The following is a 21,801-nucleotide window of genomic DNA, read 5'->3' on the forward strand; positions in this document are numbered from 1 at the left end:
TATAAGCAAGTGACGCCGGTTTCAAAGAAATCGAACATAAAGAAATTGACTAGTTTATGAACAATTTACGTCAGATATCGTGACAAATATCTCGTCAATTTCTGCCATCACACCTGTTGATGTAATATTTTTGTTTCTAACTGTCGTGAAGTTTACATCAATGTCATCAAATTATCAAGATATGGAACGAAACGAAATTGACCATTGTGAAAATGATTTATGTTAGATTTCCTGATAGCAAAAAAATATCAATTTATGGAAAAACAATTCGTCTCACAGATAAAATAATACATTTCGCAAAATCGTGCTTATTTCGCAAGGAATGAAACAATAAGACACTGAACAATGTAAAAACAGTATCTACCTCATGTTGTTATTTTATATGAACGTCGATCACTGTACCCTTGTGTAATTACGCGTATTTTATAAATGCTTGAAAAGTTTATACATGTGTCATAAATAAGAACCTCGTCAGTTTCACATGAAATGGAACGTAAATTAATTGATCGGTGAAAAAAAAAAAAAAAAACCCAGTAAATTTGCACAGAACATCTTGTGACACATATCTTGTCAATTGGTAATAACAACATCAATTACAATCATATATTTTATCTGTGTATTTTCCCATTGCTGGAAAATTTATATCACGAGTTCTCATGAGATGGAAGGTACAAAAAAAAAACCCTAACAAATGGCCCCGTTTAGAAATAGTATATATTGAATCTAGTGACATCTTTCTCGTCAGTTTGTAGACAACCATCAATTACTGTAACCTTCTGTAATGCGGGTGTTAAACGATACTCTAGTGGTCCGTCGTTTACACCTTCCTCCGACAATTGAACTTTAGCTGTAAAAATTTATTGGCCCAGTCAGTTCAAAGACTTTAAACGAAGTAATCGCGGAGTGAATTCAACAAAGTGGAACATACAAGCGTTGTCGATTTCAGTACTCGCCTAAGAGCAAATTGCGTGGGATTTTTACTTAGTTCTTTTTTTTTCTTCTTCAGCTTAGTAATCGGGTGAAAAAAAAAGTGGAAATGTTTATTTCTTGTGTTTTAAATGACTGAAATTTACCCGAGGGAGAATTCGTGAGTGATTCATGTAACGGATATTTACAGCAGGAGTGTTAATGCGGATGGGAAAAGCGAATTGACTTCTTTTTAAGACAGAACACCTTTTGACACGGAATTTCACCCAACAATGCAGTCGGCGGTTCACTTTGGGACAGCAATCCACCGGGGAACCAGTCGTTTACAAGTCGTCATGTAACCGGGTGCGACAAAACCAGTTAACAGCTAATTTTCGCGAAATTGATTTTTCGCCCCGTGTAAAATTAGGTTTTTATTATTTCTCACGTGTATAGCAATCACTAACAAATTGCAATGTACCCGGCTTAACACGTGGGTTCGAGAATCGTAAAAACACCCAAGACCAGGGCTGAGGTTCCAAGGCACTTAGTCCCCCCCTGCAGACATGATTTGACGGCAATATCAATTGTGTTCTCGCTGTGAGATTCACAGATCACCAACTATTCAAAGAATCAACATAGCCTCGATTCTACTCGCAATTCTTGAGACGATTAGTTTCTCTTTAACGAGACTTCGCACCGATCGCCAGCCGCTTCGGTGTAAAGGACTGAGTTTGACTTTATGTACATAAGCAAATATTTCTCACTGCCAGGGGGCGGGGGATGGCGAACTTGACGATCAGCTGGACCCGCTATTAAAACGCCGTACAATTTACTTAGCACAGGATTCAACCAATAAAAAAACACAAACCTCGATTATCGGCCAACGCTATATCTTACTTGTCCAGAGATTTCAATTATTCACCGAAAATGTTCTACACTGTCTCCTCATTTCGTACTTAAATACCTTAGAAGACTTATGCTACAAAGAAAAAGAGAGAAAGAGAGAGAAAGACAAAGAAAAAAGACAGAAAAGAAGCTGAAATAAAAACTACAAATTAGATTTGTTTGACAGACCGATATGGACTCCTCTAAAGCGAGGTTGTGGTTTGAGAAATATGTGACGTAATTGCGATGCGGATTATAAATCGATTTATGTTAAATCGCTCATTGTTAAAGGTATTGGGATGAAATACGTGACGACGTTTTCGTGGGACTAGACATTTTCACCTGTGATTGCAGTACACAGTGCCTGCCTATGACTCTAAAATGCGGGTCATTTGGTTCCTGCTACTATTAGTAACTAGCTACTATTTTACGGAAAGTAAGAAGGGAAGAGCGAGGCACAAAGGACGAATAAAAGGGATAAAGTGGTGGTAAGTACATATTTTCAATTCATCCTTTAAATTATATACATACACATATAATTTAAAATATTAATATATATATATTAATATATATATCTTTGCTGAATTTTTAATTACCCGAATTTTAATAAATAATAATAAATATTGATTTATTTATTTATTTTTCTACTTCTATAGGCTTTATGTACTATTAATTTAATAACATTTTTTTAATTTTTGCAATTTGAAAACTTAAATTAAAGATTAAAAAAACAATTATCCCTTTATAATTATTTTCCATTTTCTTTTGTTAATTTTTAATTACCAGAAGTTGTGTTAAGATAGTTTTGCTATTTATTTTACTTGTAGTGTATGTTTTAAATAGTATTGTATTAATTTCAGTTTCACTTATTACATTTGTAAACTTAAATTGAAGTTTAATTTTTAAACCAATTATTACTGCTATAAAATAATGAATGGGTGGATGGATGGATGAATGGATGAATGTATGTATGTGTGTATGTATGTATGTATGAATGTATGAATGTATGTATGTATGTATGTATGAATGTATGAATGTATGTATGTATGTATGTATTATGTATGTATGTATGTATTTATGAATGAATGAATGCATAAACAGACACATGTTTCATATAACAATTTAATTTAAAATATAACATTGCTTCTTTCTTTCTTTTTTGTTTCAAATACAGTATTTCAACATTTATCAGTTTTATAACATTCCAGATGTTTATCATGTGGACTTGGACAAACAGTTAAAATATAAGTTTAAAAAGTTGCAGTTACAAAGCCTATATTTTATACATCTTTTTCATTAACTTATCGTAGGCCGAACTCGAGATAGGCGTGTTCGAAACCCCAGTGATATATGGACACGTTAAACCAGTTATTATTATTATTATTATTATTATTATTATTATTATTATTATTAAGTGTTGATCACCTGGCACCCACAGTGTCTCTGAATGATGGTAAGATAGGGCAGACAAATATAAAAGTGTGGGGGAGGGGGGGGGGGGGGGGGGGGGGAGGCGAGATTGTTGGGACCACTCAACCCCGCCTGGCTTCGCTAGTGGTTATTTGTTATATTGATTAGCAACGTACTTTGGTTTGATTCTAAAAGTGATTAAATTAATAAAACATAATATATAATGTTATTTATTTCATTCTAACCTATACTTATGCTATTCAGTTTTAAGTGCCTAATATCAGTGCCCAGAAAATATTTGCGAGTTCTATAGAAAAAAAAGTGAATATCTCTTTGTACAGACTGTGTAAATTATGTAATTTGTGAGTTATAGAAACAAAACATATCACTTCGTAAAGACACTATGTAAATTATGTAATTTGCGAGTTATAGAAACAAAACATATCACTTCCTAAAGACACTATGTAAATTATGTAATTTGCGAGTTATAGAAACAAAACATATCACTTCGTAAAGACACTATGTAAATTATGTAATTTGCGAGTTATAGAAACAAAACATATCACTTCGTAAAGACACTATGTAAATTATGTAATTTGCGAGTTATAGAAACAAAACATATCACTTCGTAAAGACACTATGTAAATTATGTAATTTGCGAGTTATAGAAACGAAACATATCACTTCGTAAAGACACTATGTAAATTATGTAATTTGCGAGTAATGGAAAAAAAGAGAGAGAGAAAACTATCACTTTGTTTTAGTATGCCCAGTGTATAGAGATTTACGACTCATATATTTGAAATATGTTTTACAATAGATGGCTAAATATCCAAGAGATGTATAAATACTCTTGTGACAATTCAAAAGTTGTATTAAATTTAGTCTAGCATGTACGTCTTGGTTTTCAGATACGCCAGTACACCTGCGTGTGCTCTTTTCAGTCAACTTACCTGTTTATCTTAAACCTATTGTAGTGTGGGCTTTGTATTGCTATGCGTGTCGTGTAACATTTTATGGAATAATATTGTATTATTTAATGTGTATGCTGGTATCAATTGAACTTTGAAACAACAACATAACTAAGAATAACAACAAAAATACAAAACAACAACAACAACAACAACAACAACAACAACAACAACAATAATAATAATGATGATGATGATGATGATGAATAATGAAGATGATGATGACGATGACGACAACAACAATAACAACAAAAAACAGCAACACGCAACAATAATATAAACATTAACGGCAACAATAATACTAATATTAATAACAATAAATGATGATGATGATGATGGTGATGATAATGATGATGGCAACAACGACGACGACGCCAATAATACTGTTACTTCTCCTAATGATAATAGATGATTATAATGATTATAGAGTACAAACGATAAAACTTTTCTTAATGTAGACTCCAGAATTCAGCCAATAGCTATTTACCCTCGAGGTCGTAGCAATAATTATAACGCAATATATATATGAATATTATACATAACATTGCTTATGTGATGCCCTGCATAGCAGTTTTAAACGTATTTATTCTTAAACATAACGAATGGATGAATGTTTAAGACACCCCAGGATGAAATATACTTCGGCTGTTGGGTGTCAAGTCTAGAAAAACTCTCAATGTAATCAGAATTTGTCTTCTTGATCGCATACCGGCCTCGGTGGCGTAGTGGTTAGGCCATCGATCTGCAGGCTGGTACGTACTGGGTTTGGATCCCAGTCGAGGCATGGGATTTTTAATCCAGATACCGACTCCGAACCCTGAGTGAGTGCCCGCAAGGCTCAATGGGTAGGTGTAAACCACTTGCACCGACCAGTGATCCATAACTGGTTCAACAAAGGCCATGGTTTGTGCTATCCTGCCTGTGGGAAGCGCAAATAAAAGATCCCTTGCTGCTAATCGGAAAGAGTAGTCCATGTAGTGGCGACAGCGGGTCCTTGTCCATATGTCTGACGCCATATAACCGTAAATAAAACGTGTTGATTGCGTCGTTAAATAAAACATTTCTTTCTTTCTTTCTTGATCGCATTACCAGAATGAGTTAATTACAAACAATCATTGTGTGTAATGTTCTTGAGGGTAGTGTGTATATATGTGTGTGTGTGTGTGTGTGTGTGCTTGTGCATGTGCATGTGCATGTGCATGTGTGTGTGCGTGTCTGTGTGTGTGCGTGTGCCTGTTTGTGCGTGTGCGTGTGTGTGAAGGCGAATAAGTCAAAATGAGGTAAGGTCATTCTTTATTGCACTGTCTCGTTATTTTGATAACATATGTTAAGAATATGACACACAACACAGTCAAATATTCCAAGAATCTTTTTTTCTTTTTTTTTTTACTCTTCTCACTTCTTCGAATCTCTCATTAAAAACGCATTTCAATGTTGTAAAATTAAAATAAAAAGATTCAAATTACGACCGATACTCAGTGATAACTAAATATTCTTATGTTTTGGAATCAAATATCTTTAACACTACAGTCCAACTGTGTGGAAACGAATGGCAATATTTTATAATTGATTATACAAAAATAAAATGTTGATAATAATAATAAAACTAGCGATGATGATTATGATGATAATAATAATATCAATACCAATTATAATATTAATGATGCTATTGACAATTATATTGATGATAATTATGATAACAATGATAATATCGATGGGGATAAAACTAATGATGTTTACCATTATTAATTTTACAATTTAACATAGGTAATAATAAAATTAATTTTTACTTACTTGTGTACTAATATACAGATACCGAGAGACAAAATCGGTTCTTAATATAAATATATGTATGTTGCTATGATATTAAATAACATTCATATTTGAACAAAAATATACTTTGAAATATAATTATTTTAGATATCCGCCCTGAATGTGACTTCTATAGTTGAATTTTTTTTTAATTGATCTCTTGTAAACACGAAATCCAAAATCTATAATACAATATAATAGAAGTTAAAGTCCATTTGTTTAACGACACCTCTAGAGCACATTGATCTACTAATAATCGGCTATAGGATGTCATACATTTTGTAATGATGACATATAGTCTTAAAGAGGAAACCCGCTACATGCTTCCATTAGTAGCAAGATATCTTTTATATGCACTTCCCCACAGACATGACAGCACATACCACGACCTTTGATATACCAATATAGGCGATAATAAGCGGCCTTCTGCCCACTAAATCAATTTAGCCAGGGCCTATACTAGAAAGTGGCAGGGGCCAGTTTTCCAACTAGAAAAATACGAAGAAAATTTATTTTTAAAGTTCAAAAGTGCTAATTTTGCTTAGCTGAAAAAGAACGTCCTACTGTTCCCTGATTCTTTTTACGGCAAAACCCCCATCCCCAGCCCCCAAATAATGTTAAGCTGCGTTGGATCCTGTTAAATGAGAGAAGTGTTGTGTTACTAGAAGATTATTATTTAAATAAAAAATATTTTTTTTACAAATGGTATCATATTTTATTTAGAAAATAATTTATTTAATGACGCACTCAACACATTTTATTTACGGTTATATGGAAAAAAAGAAAAAGAAAGAAAGAAATGTTTTATTTAACGACGCACTCAACACATTTTATTTACGGTTATATGGAAAAAAGAAAAATAAAGAAAGAAATGTTTTATTTAACGACGCACTCGACACATTTTTTACGGTTATATGGCGTCAGATATATGGCTGAGGACCACACAGATATTGAGAGAGGAAATCCGCTGTCGCCACTTCATGGGCTACTCTTTTCGATTAGCAACAAGGGACATTTTACATGCACCATCTCATAGACAGGATAGCACATATCACGGCCTTTGATGTACCAGTTGTGGTGCACTGGCTAAAGCGACAAATAGCCCAATGGGCCCACTGACGGGGACCGATCCCAAACCGACCGCTCATCAAGCGAGCGCTTTACCAGCCCCTATTTAGAAAAGATAATTTATGTTAGAATATATACTGCACAACAAAAGAAACGCGAAAATTAATTTAATTCCTCTCCCCCCCCCCCATTTATATTATTCAGTTTGATTCCAATTAGTTTTTGTCTTCATTAAAATTATCAAAGTTAAAATTTGTTTTGTTTAACGACGCATTAATTAATGTATACATCATTATAGAGACATTGACAATGTCTTGTGAACATTTTAGGTCCAGTGTTACAGTCTATTCAACGCATTATATATTTTATCATGAACAAATATTTGGTGTAACTAACATAAACCAGCTCGTGGAAAAGGTAACCCAATGATTTTTTAAACCAGAAAATAGAGGCACATGGATATTTCAGGGGCGGGGCGGGGCGGAGGAGGGGGAGAGGTAGTCCCTGGTCCCCCGTTGGGTCCGCGTCTGATATTTGGATTTATTATATAACATTTACTGAAATATCTTAAAATATCAGTGAAATAAAAGTGTTATTAGTCACTCAGTGATGATAGCACATTTTAGAATGAAAATTTCGCTATTTCACTCTAAAATGTGTTATCGTCACTGTAAGAAAGTGTTATCTTCCCTGCAAGAAAGCCGGAACTATTTTGCTGCTGGCATTTTAAAAATAACGGTAAATTGCCAAAAGTTATATAACAAACAGAAAATTTCATGTTTTTTGTTAAATATGATTTATATCTCATCGAGTGAAGTTTGCAATCATATCTCACGATTCGCGCTTGATTATGATAAAAATCATATTTGACAAAAAAAACCATGAAATATCCTCTATGTATAGCGAATGCTGAGCTAGTACAGAGGACAGGGTGATCGGAAAAACACAAAATACAGAAGCTGATATTTCAAAATGGAAAATACATAGAGGATTTTTTTATTAAATATTTTGTCAAATATGATTTATATCTCATATCGTGAAGTTTGCAATCATATCTCACGAGTCACGCTTACGAATTTTCTATTTATTATATGTGACTGATAAGACTTTTATTTCACTGATATTTTAAGATATTTCACTAAATGTTATATAATACATGCTGGACAACAGAAGAAGAACGACTGTTTCAATATACCGTAAAATACTATATTTTCGACGGGTGTAATTTTAGCGCTAAAGAAAAACCTCTATATTCGCGGAATTAATATTTCGCACATCCTTGATTAAACAAACCTTTTTCTCTTTTAGTTTTTCACCAGAATTATTTATCAATAAATCCTGTTTTCACAATCAATGCATAAGCAATATTAACCGTCGATATCTTGTAACGGGGGATTAAGTAGTCCTGAATAGGTTATCAATTTTTTTTCCATGATAAAATTAATTCGGAAAAGAGACCGTCAAAATTGAGCTAACATGTTCGCAAGGCAATAGCAATTTTAAATACATTATGGAAAACTATATTAATATATTCGCGTTTCTATTGTGGTGAGGGGCGGGAAGTAGCCCAGTGGTATATCCTTCGCTTGATGCGCGATCGGTTTAGGATCGATCTCCGTCGGTGGCCCCACTTCTCGTTCCAGCCAGTGCTGCACGACTGATGTAACAAAGGCCGTGGTATGTACTATCCTGTCTGTGGGATGTGCATATAAAAGATCCCTTGCTCTTATCGAAAAGAGTAGCCCATGAAGTGGCGACAGCGGGTTTTCTCTCTTTATATCTGTGTGGTCCTTAACCATATGTCTGACGCCATATAACCGTAAACAAAATGTGTTCAGTACGTCGTTAAAACAAACCAAAACAAAACATTTCCTATTGTGGTGCAGTATATTTAATGTGCGATTTTAGCCTTTGTATAAACTCTTTTGGGGGAACATATGTTAACAATAGCGTCATATTAAAGATAGTCTATTCAAGAAACGCTGTTAAGTACGAAGGTTCGAATTTACAAAGAAAAAAATGTTTTATTTAACGACGCACTCAACACATTGTATTTACGGTTATATGGCGTCAGACATATGGTTAAGGACCACACAGATTTTGAGAGGAAACCCGCTGTCGGCACTACATGGGCTACTCTTCCGATTAGCAGCAAGGGATCTTTTATTTGCGCTTCCCACAGGCAGGATAGCACAAACCATGGCCTTTGTTGAACCAGTTATGGATCACTGGTCGGTGCAAGTGGTTTACACCTACCCATTGAGCCTTGCGGAGCACTCACTCAGGGTTTGGAGTCGGTATCTGGATTAAAAATCCCATGCGTCGACTGGGATCCGAACCCAGTACCTACCAGCCTGTAGACCGATGGCCTGCCACGACGCCACCGAGGCCGGTCGAATTTACAGTCTATTTAAGTCTTACACGTGTATATCTACATACATTTACAATGCTTAAAACCTCGCGTTTAAGAAAAAAAAAAAAAAACAGGCTTCGTAAACTCTGGGATAGAAATATCTGGCGACGTCAGTGATCGTGTGCACGACAGGCGTGCTTGATCAGTTAGTTCTCTGATGGAAATAAAAGAAACTTTGTTTTGTTTTACGACACCATCAGATCACATTAATTTATTAACAATTATAATCGGCTATTGCATATAGTCTTAGAGAGGAAACCCGCTACATTTTTCCATCAATAGTCATTGATATTTTATATGCACCATCCCACAGAGAGGATAGCACATACCGCGGCCTTTGTTGTACCAGTCGTGGTGCACTGGCTGGAACGAGAAGTAGCCCACCGACGGGGATCGATCCCATATCTACCCCGCATCATGCGGACGATAAATGTTTGATGAAAATGTCATCTTGTTGTTGTAATGACTATAGAGGGTCTAGATAATTTAAAAAGGTGGTTTTGTTTAACGATACAACTAGTGCATACTCTACGACGTATTTCATATCAATTTGATAATTTCTATGTATTTTAAGAATTAGTTTCACAGTTAGCCTGCACACCATATTAGCCAACATTCAAATGATTTTATTCATGACAAAAGGCTTTGATAGTAGAAGACCTGTTAAAATGAGAGAAAACTTAGAACAGTCTTTAAAATCTTTGGTATTCACTTTGGAAAGACTATTATTATTTAATCGATCTGGAGGCAATAAAGAAAATTACTATTTGTTCAACGACACCTCAACACATTTTGTTTAAACTATCGGCTATGTTGACACTTGGGACACACAGTGAGTGAGAGAAGAGAGAGAGAGAGAGAGAGAGAGAGAGAGAGAGAGAGAGAGAGAGAGAGAGAGAGAGAGAGAGAGAGAGAGAGAGAGAGAGAGACAGAGAGAGAGAGAGAGAGAGAGAGAGAGAGAGAGAGAGAGAGAGAGAGAGAGAGAGAGAGAGAGAGAGAGAGAGAGAGAGACAGAGAGAGAGAGATATGTAAATGAAAATCATAAAGCTACACTTTAGTGGTTAAACTTTTAATTTTTGTTTGTTTTTTGTTGTTGCTGTTGTTTATTTTTGTTGTTGGTGGTGGTGTTGTTGCTTTTGCTAAACGAAAAAGTGTGTGTGTGTGGGGGGGGGGGGGGGGGGGGGGGACACGTATATAGATTGTCCCCCGGCGTTGAAAAGTGAGGGGGACGCGTCACCCTGTCCCCCACCGATCGACGCCCATGGGTCAGCCACACCTCGGGTGAGTGCTCTGCTAGTTTAAAACCCCGCCATAGACGACGGAATCTACGGGTGAATTGACAGCGGGGAACTCACTCCACACCCAACTTTTAACATTATCCACTGCCCCCACCTCACCCTTTCAGTTGAATGGCGCGGATTAGTATATAAGTGCCCCGCCCCAGTCACCGGCATCTCTCGGTGGCGCTGCCCCTCCCGATTCACTGAGTTGCATCTCATGATTCATAAAACCTATTAGTTATGACTTGCACCAATTTATCCTATACACTCTCTGAACTTTTCATATTTTACTTCCCCGAGGCAAGAAATCTGGGTTTTTTAAAAACAAGATCTTAAAATAGGAATAGCACACTCCCTTCTCCATCTATTGTTATTCGTTATTCAGCATTAAGTGGATGCTATAAAACGACTAAGCTCATTACGTATGTCATATCTACATAACCACACGCCTATTTCGCTATTAGTATAAAAAAAACGTTTCTACTGAAACTGTAAGATAAAAATCAACTGAACTGACTCTGACATTTTTACGAGATAAAATCAACAGTATAGTTCGTGTCAGAACGGAACAGAACGGGGGTGGGGTGGGGTGGGGTGGGTCGAAGGGTACTTCAATTGGTAGAGCGTGTCTCTGAACAGGGAATTATATATATATATATATATATATATATATATATATATATATATATTGCCAGCTTCAATGAACATTTTTGGCTGATAAAATTGTAAGTTAAAAAAAAAGTTTGTTTTGTTTAACGACATCACTAGAGCACATTGATTTATTAATCTAGGGCTAATGTATGCCAAACATTTGGTAATTTTGACATATAGTCTTAGAGAGGAAACCCGCTGCATTTTTCTGTTAGTAGCAAGAGATCGTTTGTATGCACTTTACCACAGACAGAACAGCACATACCACGACCTTTGATATACCAGTTGTAGTGCACTGATTGGAACGAAAGATAGCCCAAATGGGCTCCACCGACGGGGATCGATCCGAGACCGACCGCACATCAAGCGAGAGCTTTACCACTGGGCTAGGTCCCGCCACTAAGTAAAATAACAAATGTTTGCTGAAAATAGCTGTATTCATTTCAATATATTCGGTGCGATCTTGTTGTTGTTATGACTGTAGAGGTTCTAAATAGTTTTTAAAAGGTGGTTTTGTTTAACGATACAACTAGTGCATTGTTTACGCAAAGTGACAGACCAAAATGTTTAACCCCTATCGCGTATTTTTCATTATTAAAGCCGCTTTTCATCATGGAACTGACATTACTTATAGGTTATTGTTCAGAATATCCGTTTACGTACATCTAAAGTGTTTATGTTCACCCTGGTGTTTGTAATTCCACGAAATGGATTTTAAAGCCGCACGTACCTCCGACAAGTAACGGTTATTGAGACGAGCTCTAGTCTACCTTGTAAGTGTGTTTGCTTGTTTCAACGTCACAGATTCTTGTTTCACTCTATTGTACACGTTATTCAGGTATGAGGGCGGGTCGTAGTCCAGTGTTAAAGCACTCGCTTGTTGCGCCGTAAGTTTGGGATCGATCCCTGTCGGTGAGGCCATTGGGCTATTACTCTCTTTTTTTCTTCTTTTTTTCTTGTTCCAGCCAGTGCACCGCGGCTGATATATCAAATACCGTGGTATGTGCTATGCTGTCTGTGGGATGGTGCATATAAAAGATCCCTTGCTACTAATGGAAAAGAAAAATGTAGCGGGTTTTCCTCTCTGAGACTATGTCAAAATAATCCAAATGTTTGACATCCAATAGTTGATGATTAATAGATCAAAGTGCTCTAGTGGTGTCGTTAAACAAAACAAACCTTCTTTATCCAGGTATGTTGCAGGTTTGTAGATTAACCATTTCCACATGCTCAAACTAAGATCTGTGACTTTAATCAGCGGCTTAACATTCATTCATTCATTCGTTCGTTCGTTCGTTCGTTCGTCCGTTCGTTCGTTCGTTCGTTCGTTCGTTCGTTCGTTCGTTCGTTCGTTCGTTCGTTCATTCATTCATTCCATTTTTACATTACAGCAAAGAATCTGTTATGTGCACTTTCCCACCGACAGGACAGCACATACCACGGATTTTGATACACCAGTAAGTTCTAGACAGTGCCTTTATATAACCGTTTGGTCCGAGTCAAAGAAGTTTTGCAACTACTTTTCAGAAAGCGGCAGGACGTAGCCCAGTAGAAGCGCGGTCGGTTTAGGATCGATCCCCGTTGGTGGCCCCATTAGGCTGTTTCTCATTCCAGGCAGTGCTCCACAACTGTTGTAACAAAGGCCATGGTATGTACTATCCTGTCTGTGGGATGGAGCATATAAAAGATCCCTTGCTGCTAATCGAAAAAGAGTAGCCCATGAAGTGGCGACAGCGGGTTTCCTCTCTATATCTGTGTGGTCCTCAACCGTATGTCTGACGCCATATAACCGTATATAAAATGTGTTGAGTGCGTCGTTAAATAAACAATTTCCTTCCTTTCTACTTTTCAGAAATACGATTCAGAGCACTGTAAAAATATGTTATGTGTAAGAATGGGACGGGACGTAGCTATTTTATGATCTGTCTACACCCTTAAAGGGACATTCCTGAGTTTGTTGCAATTTTAAAGATGTAATCGACTAGCAGAGACTTTTTAGCGATTGTAATGACATATCCAATATATTTTTCTGCATTAAATATTAGTGGCTCTATATTAAACGTGTTTCTGATCGTTCTAATATTTGTACTAGGTTAAATTTCATTTTATTTCCTAAAATATTATTTTTTCGTACGTACGAAATTATCTGAAGACAATATCCAGTTTGGGCTGCTTACACATATTAAGACGACCAGAAACACATTGAATATACAGACACTGATATTCTAAACATGAAAATATATTTAATATGCAAGTTTAATCGTAGAAATATTTTATTAGTCGGAAACATCTTACAATGCAGCAAACTCAGGAATGTCTCTTTAAGGTCTTATAAACAATTGTGTCCACCCTACGTATGTTTTTCTAAAATGTACATGTATTGCTATACCTTTATTACTAATGGGGCGGGATTTTAACTCAGTCGGTTGACTGCTCGCTTGAAGTGCTTGCGTCGCAGGATCAAACCATCTCGGTAGATCCATTCTACTGATTGTTTTTTCCCCTTTTTCCCACTGCACCACAACTGGTCAAAGGCCATGGTATGTGCTTTCCTGTCTTTGGAAAGTGCATATAAAAGATTCCTTGCTGCATTAGAAAAAAACTCTCCGCCTGTTACCGGCCAAGGTCGGACTGCTGGTGCTCCCTAACACCTGCCAGTGCAGGCTGTCCCCACTCCAACCCACCTCACCCCTTTCCTGCCCTGGACGGAAGAGCCGGCTGAGGCCGGCACCTGTGCCCGGGACAGGCGTGCGCTACAACAGCTTGTTCTGAATGTGCAGGTTAAACACTCTGACCTGACCCGACCTTAGAAAAAACATGTAGCTGATAACAAAACTGTTGTTGTTGTTGATTTTAATTACGAAGATACTGTATAGTGAATGTCCTGTCGCCAATGTAGCACTGTAGTAATGTAAATCGAATTTTCATGCACCTGACTGTAAGCAACTTGATTTTGTGAAATAAAACGGACAATGCCCAGTGGTAAAGCGCTCGCCTGATGCGCGGTCGGTCTGGGATCAATCCCTCATCGGTGGGCTCATTGGGCTATTTCTCGTTCCAGCCAGCGCATCACGACATATATTTCATATGACCAAATAGCCATCATCCAATAGCCGATGACTAACAGATCAATGTGCTCTAGAGGTGTCGTTAAACAAAACAAACAAGACAGAATACTTCAAATGTCTCCAAGTAAGATAGGGTCGGGACGTAGCCCAATGGTAAAGTACTCGCTTGATGCGCGGTCAGTCTAGGATCGATCCCCGTCGGCGGGATCATTGATTTATTTCTCGTTCCAGCCAGTGGACGACAACTGATATATCAAAGGCTATTCTGTCTGTGGGATAGTGCGTATAATATACCCCTTGATACTAATAAGAACATGTAGCGTGTTTCTTCTTTAAGACATCAAAATTACCAAATGTTTGACATCCAATAGCTGGTGATTAATAAATCAATTTGCTCTAGCGGTGTCGTTAAACAAAATAAACAAACCAACCAAGATTTAAAGATCCCTAGAAGTTGCGGTTTTCTTCTCCTGTTTTTTTTGTTGTTTTTTGTTTTTTGTTTGTTTGGGGTGTTTTTCTCAGATTGTCGGAATAACCTTATGTCAGACACAAAATAGTACTTTGACGTCATTAAACACATTCCTTTCCTTTTCAACGAAGATTTAAACAGTTAATGCGAAGTCACACCATCCGATTGACATTACGATTCATTACGATTTCGTCGGTTTCCAGGGCGGGATTTAGCTCAGTCGGTTGAGTTTTCGCTTGAGGATCGCAGGATCGAACGACATCGGTGGATCCATTCTACTGATTGTTTTTTTTTCTCGATCCAACCAGTGCACCACAACTGGTCAAAGGCCGTGGTATGTGCTTTCCTGTTTGTTGGAAAGTGCATATAAAAGATCCCTTGCTGCATTAATGAAAATGTAGCGGATTTCCTCTGATGACTACGAGTCAGAATTACCAAATGTTTGACAGTAATTAATCGATGGGCTCTAGTGGTGTCGTTTTAAACCCATAAACTCCCCCAAAACAATCAAAAACAAACTTCATCGGTTGCAATGCAATCGGTTATTCTTGTGGCTATTAACCGTACGAATCATTTCGTATCGTGTCGCGTTGCCTTCTGTATTGCTGAGTGCCATATCAGTTATAGGAGATTATACAACTAGACATGCATTTTTGGGGGGCACATCTAAATGATTAGATTAATATTTGTTTGAAGAAAAGAAACATTCTAAGTTGTAAATGCAATACAAAGTTATAATAGTCAACCAAGTACCTTTAATGTAACAGTCTGTTAGCTTTGTATCATGTATAGCCAGTGCGCTGTTAGCTTTGTATCATGTATAGCCAGTGCGCTGTTAGCTTTGCATCATGTATAGCCAGTGCGCTGTTAGCTTTGCATCATGTATAGCCAGTGCGCTGTTAGCTTTGCATCATGTATAGCCAGTGCGCTGTTAGCTTTGCATCATGTATAGCCAGTGCGCTGTTAGGTTTGCATCATGTATAGTCAGTGCGCTGTTAGCTTTGCATCATGTATAGCGCCAATGCGCTGTTAGCTTTGCATCATGTATAGCCAGTGCGCTGTTAGCTTTGCATCATGTATAGTCAGTGCGCTGTTAGGTTTGCATCATGTATAGCCAGTGCGCTGTTAGCTTTGCATCATGTATAGCCAATGTGCTGTTAGCTTTGCATCATGTATAGTCAATGCGCTGTTAGCTTTGAATCATGTATAGCCAATGCGCTGTTAGCTTTGCATCATGTATAGCCAATGCGCTGTTAGCTTTGCATCATGTATAGCCAATGCGCTGTTAGCTTTGCATCATGTATAGCCACTGTGCTGTTAGCTTTGTATCATGTATAGCCAATGCGCTGTTAGCTTTGCATCATGTATAGCGCTGTTAGCTTTGCATCATGTATAGCCAATGTGCTGTTAGCTTTGCATCATGTATAGCCAATGCGCTGTTAGCTTTGTATCATGTATAGCCAATGCGCTGTTAGCTTTGTATCATGTATAGCCAATGCGCTGTTAGCTTTGTATCATGTATAGCCAATGTGCTGTTAGCTTTGCATCATGTATAGCCAATGCGCTGTTAGCATCATGTATGGCCAATGCGCTGTTAGCTTTGCATCATGTATAGTCAATGCGCTGTTAGCTTTGCATCATGTATAGCCAATGCGCTGTTAGCTTTGCATCATGTATAGCCAGTGTGCTGTTAGATTTGTATCATGTATAGCCAATGCGCTGTTAGCATCATGTATAGCCAATGTGCTGTTAGATTTGTATCATGTATAGCCAATGCGCTGTTAGCTTTGCATCATGTATAGCGCTGTTAGCTTTGCATCATGTATAGCCAATGTGCTGTTAGCTTTGCATCATGTATAGCCAATGTGCTGTTAGCTTTGCATCATGTATAGCCAATGCGCTGTTAGCTTTGCATCATGTATAGCCAAATGCGCTGTTAGCTTTGTATCATGCATTTTTAACACCATAGGTTTTTTCCCATTGTTAAACTGTTTTTGCCTAACGGAGTCTTCTTTATACTAAGACTAAATCGGGTGGTCCCCCGTCCCTCGAAAGTAGAAGACCCCCCCCCCCCCCCCCGAGAAAGAAAGATAAGTATGGGGACTATATTTGTAACATTTCACACTCATTAATTACAATATGGATATTTGCCATATGCAGCGAAAATTGAAGGCCAATAGGTCGAATATTGATAAAATAGCCACCGATTCAAAATTGTAAGTAAAAAAACCCTCGACGCCAAAATGTATTTATTTATCTACTATTGTTTGTGGCACGGCAGTATTAAAAAATAATTAAGGACAAAAATAAGAGATAAATGGCAAGAAATCACGTTGGAAGAAATACAAAAATCGATTGCCTCATTGAAAAAAGTTGGACACCTTGACCACCTTTTCAAGTAAACAAAAGTAGATACAATTTCACTTCGCTTTTGGTGTCGCATTTTTATACTTACAATTTTAACACCATTTGACCAATGAGCCTACAATTGTCACTGAATGTTGCAAATATTTTTATAGTAAGGAGTGAGAAACATTAATATTCCAGTACCCGTACTTTTTTTTTTGTTTAGACAATTTCATATTAAGTAGGGTTATCGGTTTTGTTTTAGTTTTGGGTTTTTGTTTGTTGTTTTTGTTTGGGTTTTTTATTTTTTATTTTTAGAGGGGAGGGGTGTGGGTTGGCATCCAATAGCAGATGATTAATTAATTAATGTGCTCTAGAGGTGTCGTTAAACAAAACAAACTTTGGACGATTTAAGCAAATGTTATAAAGTAGCGTTTAATATCTTTATTTTATATGGCATATATGGCATCTCTTGGACCAAAATGTTCCACTTAGAACATTTTGGGCTTCTATTGGGGACCTTAGCTTTTGGCGTTGTATTTTTTTTTTTACTTACAAGTTTGAATTTCTTGCTATTTTAAAAATGTTTGACCTATGATACTAATCTAAATAGTAGATGTATTTAAAATGTAATTTTAATCGTTAAAAAGGCTATGCTCATCGGAAACACCACAAAACAGTCCAACTAATATGTGAATTCTGTTGTTTATTCCAGGACACTGGCGAATTTCGGGGAGAGGTCCAACTCCCTTCGTTCCTCTGTGACGAAGTTATACGAGAACCCAAGTCTCCTGCCACTGACGAAGCGCCAGCGGAAGTTGGTCACCCGAAACCCAGGCACCATCATGGCCATCGCCAAGGGGGCGAAGACTGCCATGGACGAGTGTAAATACCAGTTCCGAAACCGACGGTGGAACTGCCCTACCTATCAGGACAGACATGGGGGGTCGGTGTTTGGGAAGATATTGCAGAAAGGTATGTTTTGTGAATATAGTAGACATACGGGATAAAATAAAGGGGAAGAAAATCTTACAGCCATCTGAAAAACAAAATTACTATTCAGCCTCTTGTTGAATGGTGTTTGGACCCGTCACCAAGCATTTAAGAGACATTCCAGGATTTAACTCGTACACTAATGACAGTGGACGAACGCCGCAGTCGTTTGTTTTAAAGGTATTTCGCGTTTTAAGAAGGCGAAATCCGCGAGTCGCCATAGAAATCCCCCAACAGCAAACCCAGGACCGTCTCAGCAAACAGCGAGGTCAATAAGCCTCGTTTAGAAACACTTTCACGTTTCCCACAATTCGCCACAGGCACCGGGGGACCCGCGTGCGATTTCGTGTACACGCGCGTATTATTTCGCGCCAAAACGGATTTGCAATGGCCCGCCTCTTGGTCTGTTGGGAAGACAAAAGATTTGTTCAATTTGTTTGACTTATCTGGGTAAGAAAAGAAAGACATGCTGACTGAGAAAATCCCCACAAACAAGTGTCGTGTTTGGATTTCTAATTTCGTGTATTTTCCGTTTGTCTCGGTCAGAGTTCGTTTTGGTACAATTAAAAGTAGGCACACAATAGAACATTCCCGAGCGTTCTCGAACACTGGCGAGTTTGCGTGAAGGAAGTTCACGAGAAATCACGAACGTCGTTTCGTCGTGACGTGGTGGTTGAAAAGTATTTTAAGAATCTTTTGTTTGGCAGTAAATGTGGTATTTTATATATATATGCATGTTCTATAGGACGCTAACTATAGAAAGAAATGTTTTATTTAACGACGCACTCAACACATTTTATTTACGGTTATATGGCGTCAGGAATATGCTTAAGGACCACACAGATATTGAGAGAGAAAACCGGCTGTCGCCAGTTAATGGGCCACTCTTTTCGATTAGCAGCAAGGGATCTTTTATCTGCACCATCCCGCAGACGGGGTAGGACATACCACGGCCTTTGATACACCAGTCGTGGTGCACTGGTTGGAACGAGAAATAGCCCAATGGGCCCACCAACGGGGATCGATCCCAGACCGACCGCGCATCAAGCGAGCGCTGTACCACTGGGCTACGTCCCGCTCCGCTCCGACTAGTTATATGATGTATTTATTCATTTATTTCAACGTATTTTCGTGTTTATATCTAATTACGGTTCAAGCACGCTGTCCTGGACACACACCTCAGCTATCTGGGCTATCTGTCTAGGACAGTGGGTTAGTTGTTAATTGTTAGTGGTTAGTCAGAAAGAAAAGGGTGTAGTGGTCTTACACCTACCCATTGAGTCGTTAAATTTTGTTCTGGGTGGGAGTCGGTGTAACAGCCCAAAATATACCCTCCGCCAAACTATACCCGGGGTTAAAGTGGGCTAGCCTGTTTTATACCCCTAACCCTAACCCTTATTTTTATTACTAACCTGTATACAAAATAAATAAATAAATAATAATAATAAACGTTTTAAAAGAAAAGCATCTATTGCTTTCATAAAAATAAAATTATCACAAATTAGTCATTTTAGAAGATATTTTGATATTCTCTAGCCCAAAATATAACAATTATGGTGGAAAAAAACAAAACCTCTGGACATTAAAATACAGAGTAGAGAGGTATATTCTGGGCTAGCTTGTTTTATACCACGGGGTATATTCTGGGCTAGTCCAGTTTATACTCCGGGTATGGTTTGGCGAGAGGTATATTTTGGTATATTACACCGGTACCGGGCTGCGAACCCTGTACCTACCTATACGATGGATTCACCACGACACCACAGAGGCCGTTTATATGAAATAACTCCTTGTCCAGATGAAATAATTACTTTGTTCATTGTAAAACCGGTCTCGGTGGCGTCGTGGTTAGGCCATCGGTCTACAGGCTGGTAGGTACTGAGTTCGGATCCCAGTCGAGGCATGGGATTTTTAATCCAGATACCGACTCCAAACCCTGAGTGAGTGCTCAGCAAGGCTCAATGGGTAGGTGTAAACCACTTGCACCGACCAGTGATCCATAACTGGTTCAACAAAGGCCATGGTTTGTGCTATCCTGCCTGTGGGAAGCGCAAATAAAAGATCTCTTGCTGCCTGTCGATGTGGCAACAGCGGTTTTCCTCTAAAAAACAGTGTCAGAATGACCATATGTTTGACGTCCAATAGCCGATGATAGGATAAAAAATCAATGTGCTCTAGTGGCGTCGTTAAATAAACCAAACTTTACTTTTTACATCCATTAGCAAATTGTACTTTTGACGCCGTATTCGCAGTCGTAGTTGAGCTTATCTTAAAGCAACTGTGTTGTTAACACAAAGAAACATTCGTTATTTTCTTTCGTTATTTAAAGGCATACTGTCACGGATTTAAGGACCTTATTTCTCTGAAGAAAAAAATGGATAATAAATAAAAATTACAGTAATTGTTGGAAGCCAAATCTAGCTATCGCATCACCTTAACTGAACCATGATAGAGTGAAATCCAAGTCAACCCTCTCGTTAATTTTAGTATTTGAATTATGGACCATTGCCATAATTCAATTATTTTTACAAAATATTAATAAATGGAGTATGGTGGTTATGAAGATGGTTGAATAAAGTACATTTAGGAACAAATATAATTATTTTTGTTCATGTAATACTTTGTTAGACCATTAAATAGGTCAGTGGTCTGTGACAATATGCCTTTAATACGTCAATAAAATATTCATTTCATTTTAACTTATTTTCGTGCTTTTCGAAAAGAAGGAAAGTAAAAAAGAAAGGTATGAAAAAATGACAGGAACGAAAACTGAAACCAAAACAAAAAAGAAAGGAAAGGAATGTTTTATTTACCGACGCACTCAACACATTTTATTTACGGTTATATGGCGTAAAACATATGGTTAAGGACCACACAGATATTGAGGGAGGAAACCCATTGTCGCCACTTCATGGGCTACTCTTTCCGATAAGCAGCAAGGGATCTTTTATTTGCGCTTCCCACAGGCAGGATAGCACAAACCATGGCCTTTGTTGAACCAGTTATGGATCACTGGTCGGTGCAAGTGGTTTACACCTACCCATTGAGCCTTGCGGAGCACTCACTCAGGGTTTGGAGTCGGTATCTGGATTAAAACTCCCATGCCTCGACTGGGATCCGAACCCAGTACCTACCAGCCTGTAGACCGATGGCCTAACCACTACGCCACCGACGCCGGTAGGAATAAAATAAGACGAGAAAAAAAAAATATATGAAAAGAAAAAAAAAATCAGCATGAAAATATATTACTTTTACAGTAACAAGTATGATATGAAATAAAATTCTTAATTTCCAATATTGTCGTTCTTTAAAATAATTACTAGATTTAAGTGTGTCTACTAAAGTATTATCAATTAAAATAACAAAAACCCCCACATATTTCCATACACTACAGTTAATAAAATTTAAAAATAAGGTTAACGGGAAATTCCTGAGTTTGCTGCAGTGTAAGATGTTTCCGACTAATAAAATATTTCTACGATTAAATTTACATATTAAATATATTTTCTTGTTTAGAATATCAGTG

At 37.6% G+C, this 21,801-nt stretch overlaps 1 protein-coding gene across 2 annotated transcripts in view; it reads left to right on the top strand.

Moving 5' to 3' along the window:
* The first annotated feature begins 770 nt into the window (after positions 1–770).
* LOC121387040 (protein Wnt-1-like) overlaps positions 771–21,801 on the top strand; it is a 49,510-nt gene continuing 28,479 nt past the window's right edge. For both annotated transcript variants that reach the window (XM_041518050.1, XM_041518051.1), the window contains exons 1-2: positions 771–2,282; positions 17,998–18,257. In XM_041518050.1, coding sequence (XP_041373984.1) covers positions 2,176–2,282; positions 17,998–18,257 — 367 coding nt within the window. In that variant the 5' untranslated portion in view covers positions 771–2,175. The remainder of the gene's footprint in view (positions 2,283–17,997; positions 18,258–21,801) is intronic.

The sequence above is a fragment of the Gigantopelta aegis genome, chromosome 13 (assembly GCF_016097555.1).
Source record: "Gigantopelta aegis isolate Gae_Host chromosome 13, Gae_host_genome, whole genome shotgun sequence".
NCBI lineage: Eukaryota > Metazoa > Mollusca > Gastropoda > Neomphalida > Peltospiridae > Gigantopelta > Gigantopelta aegis.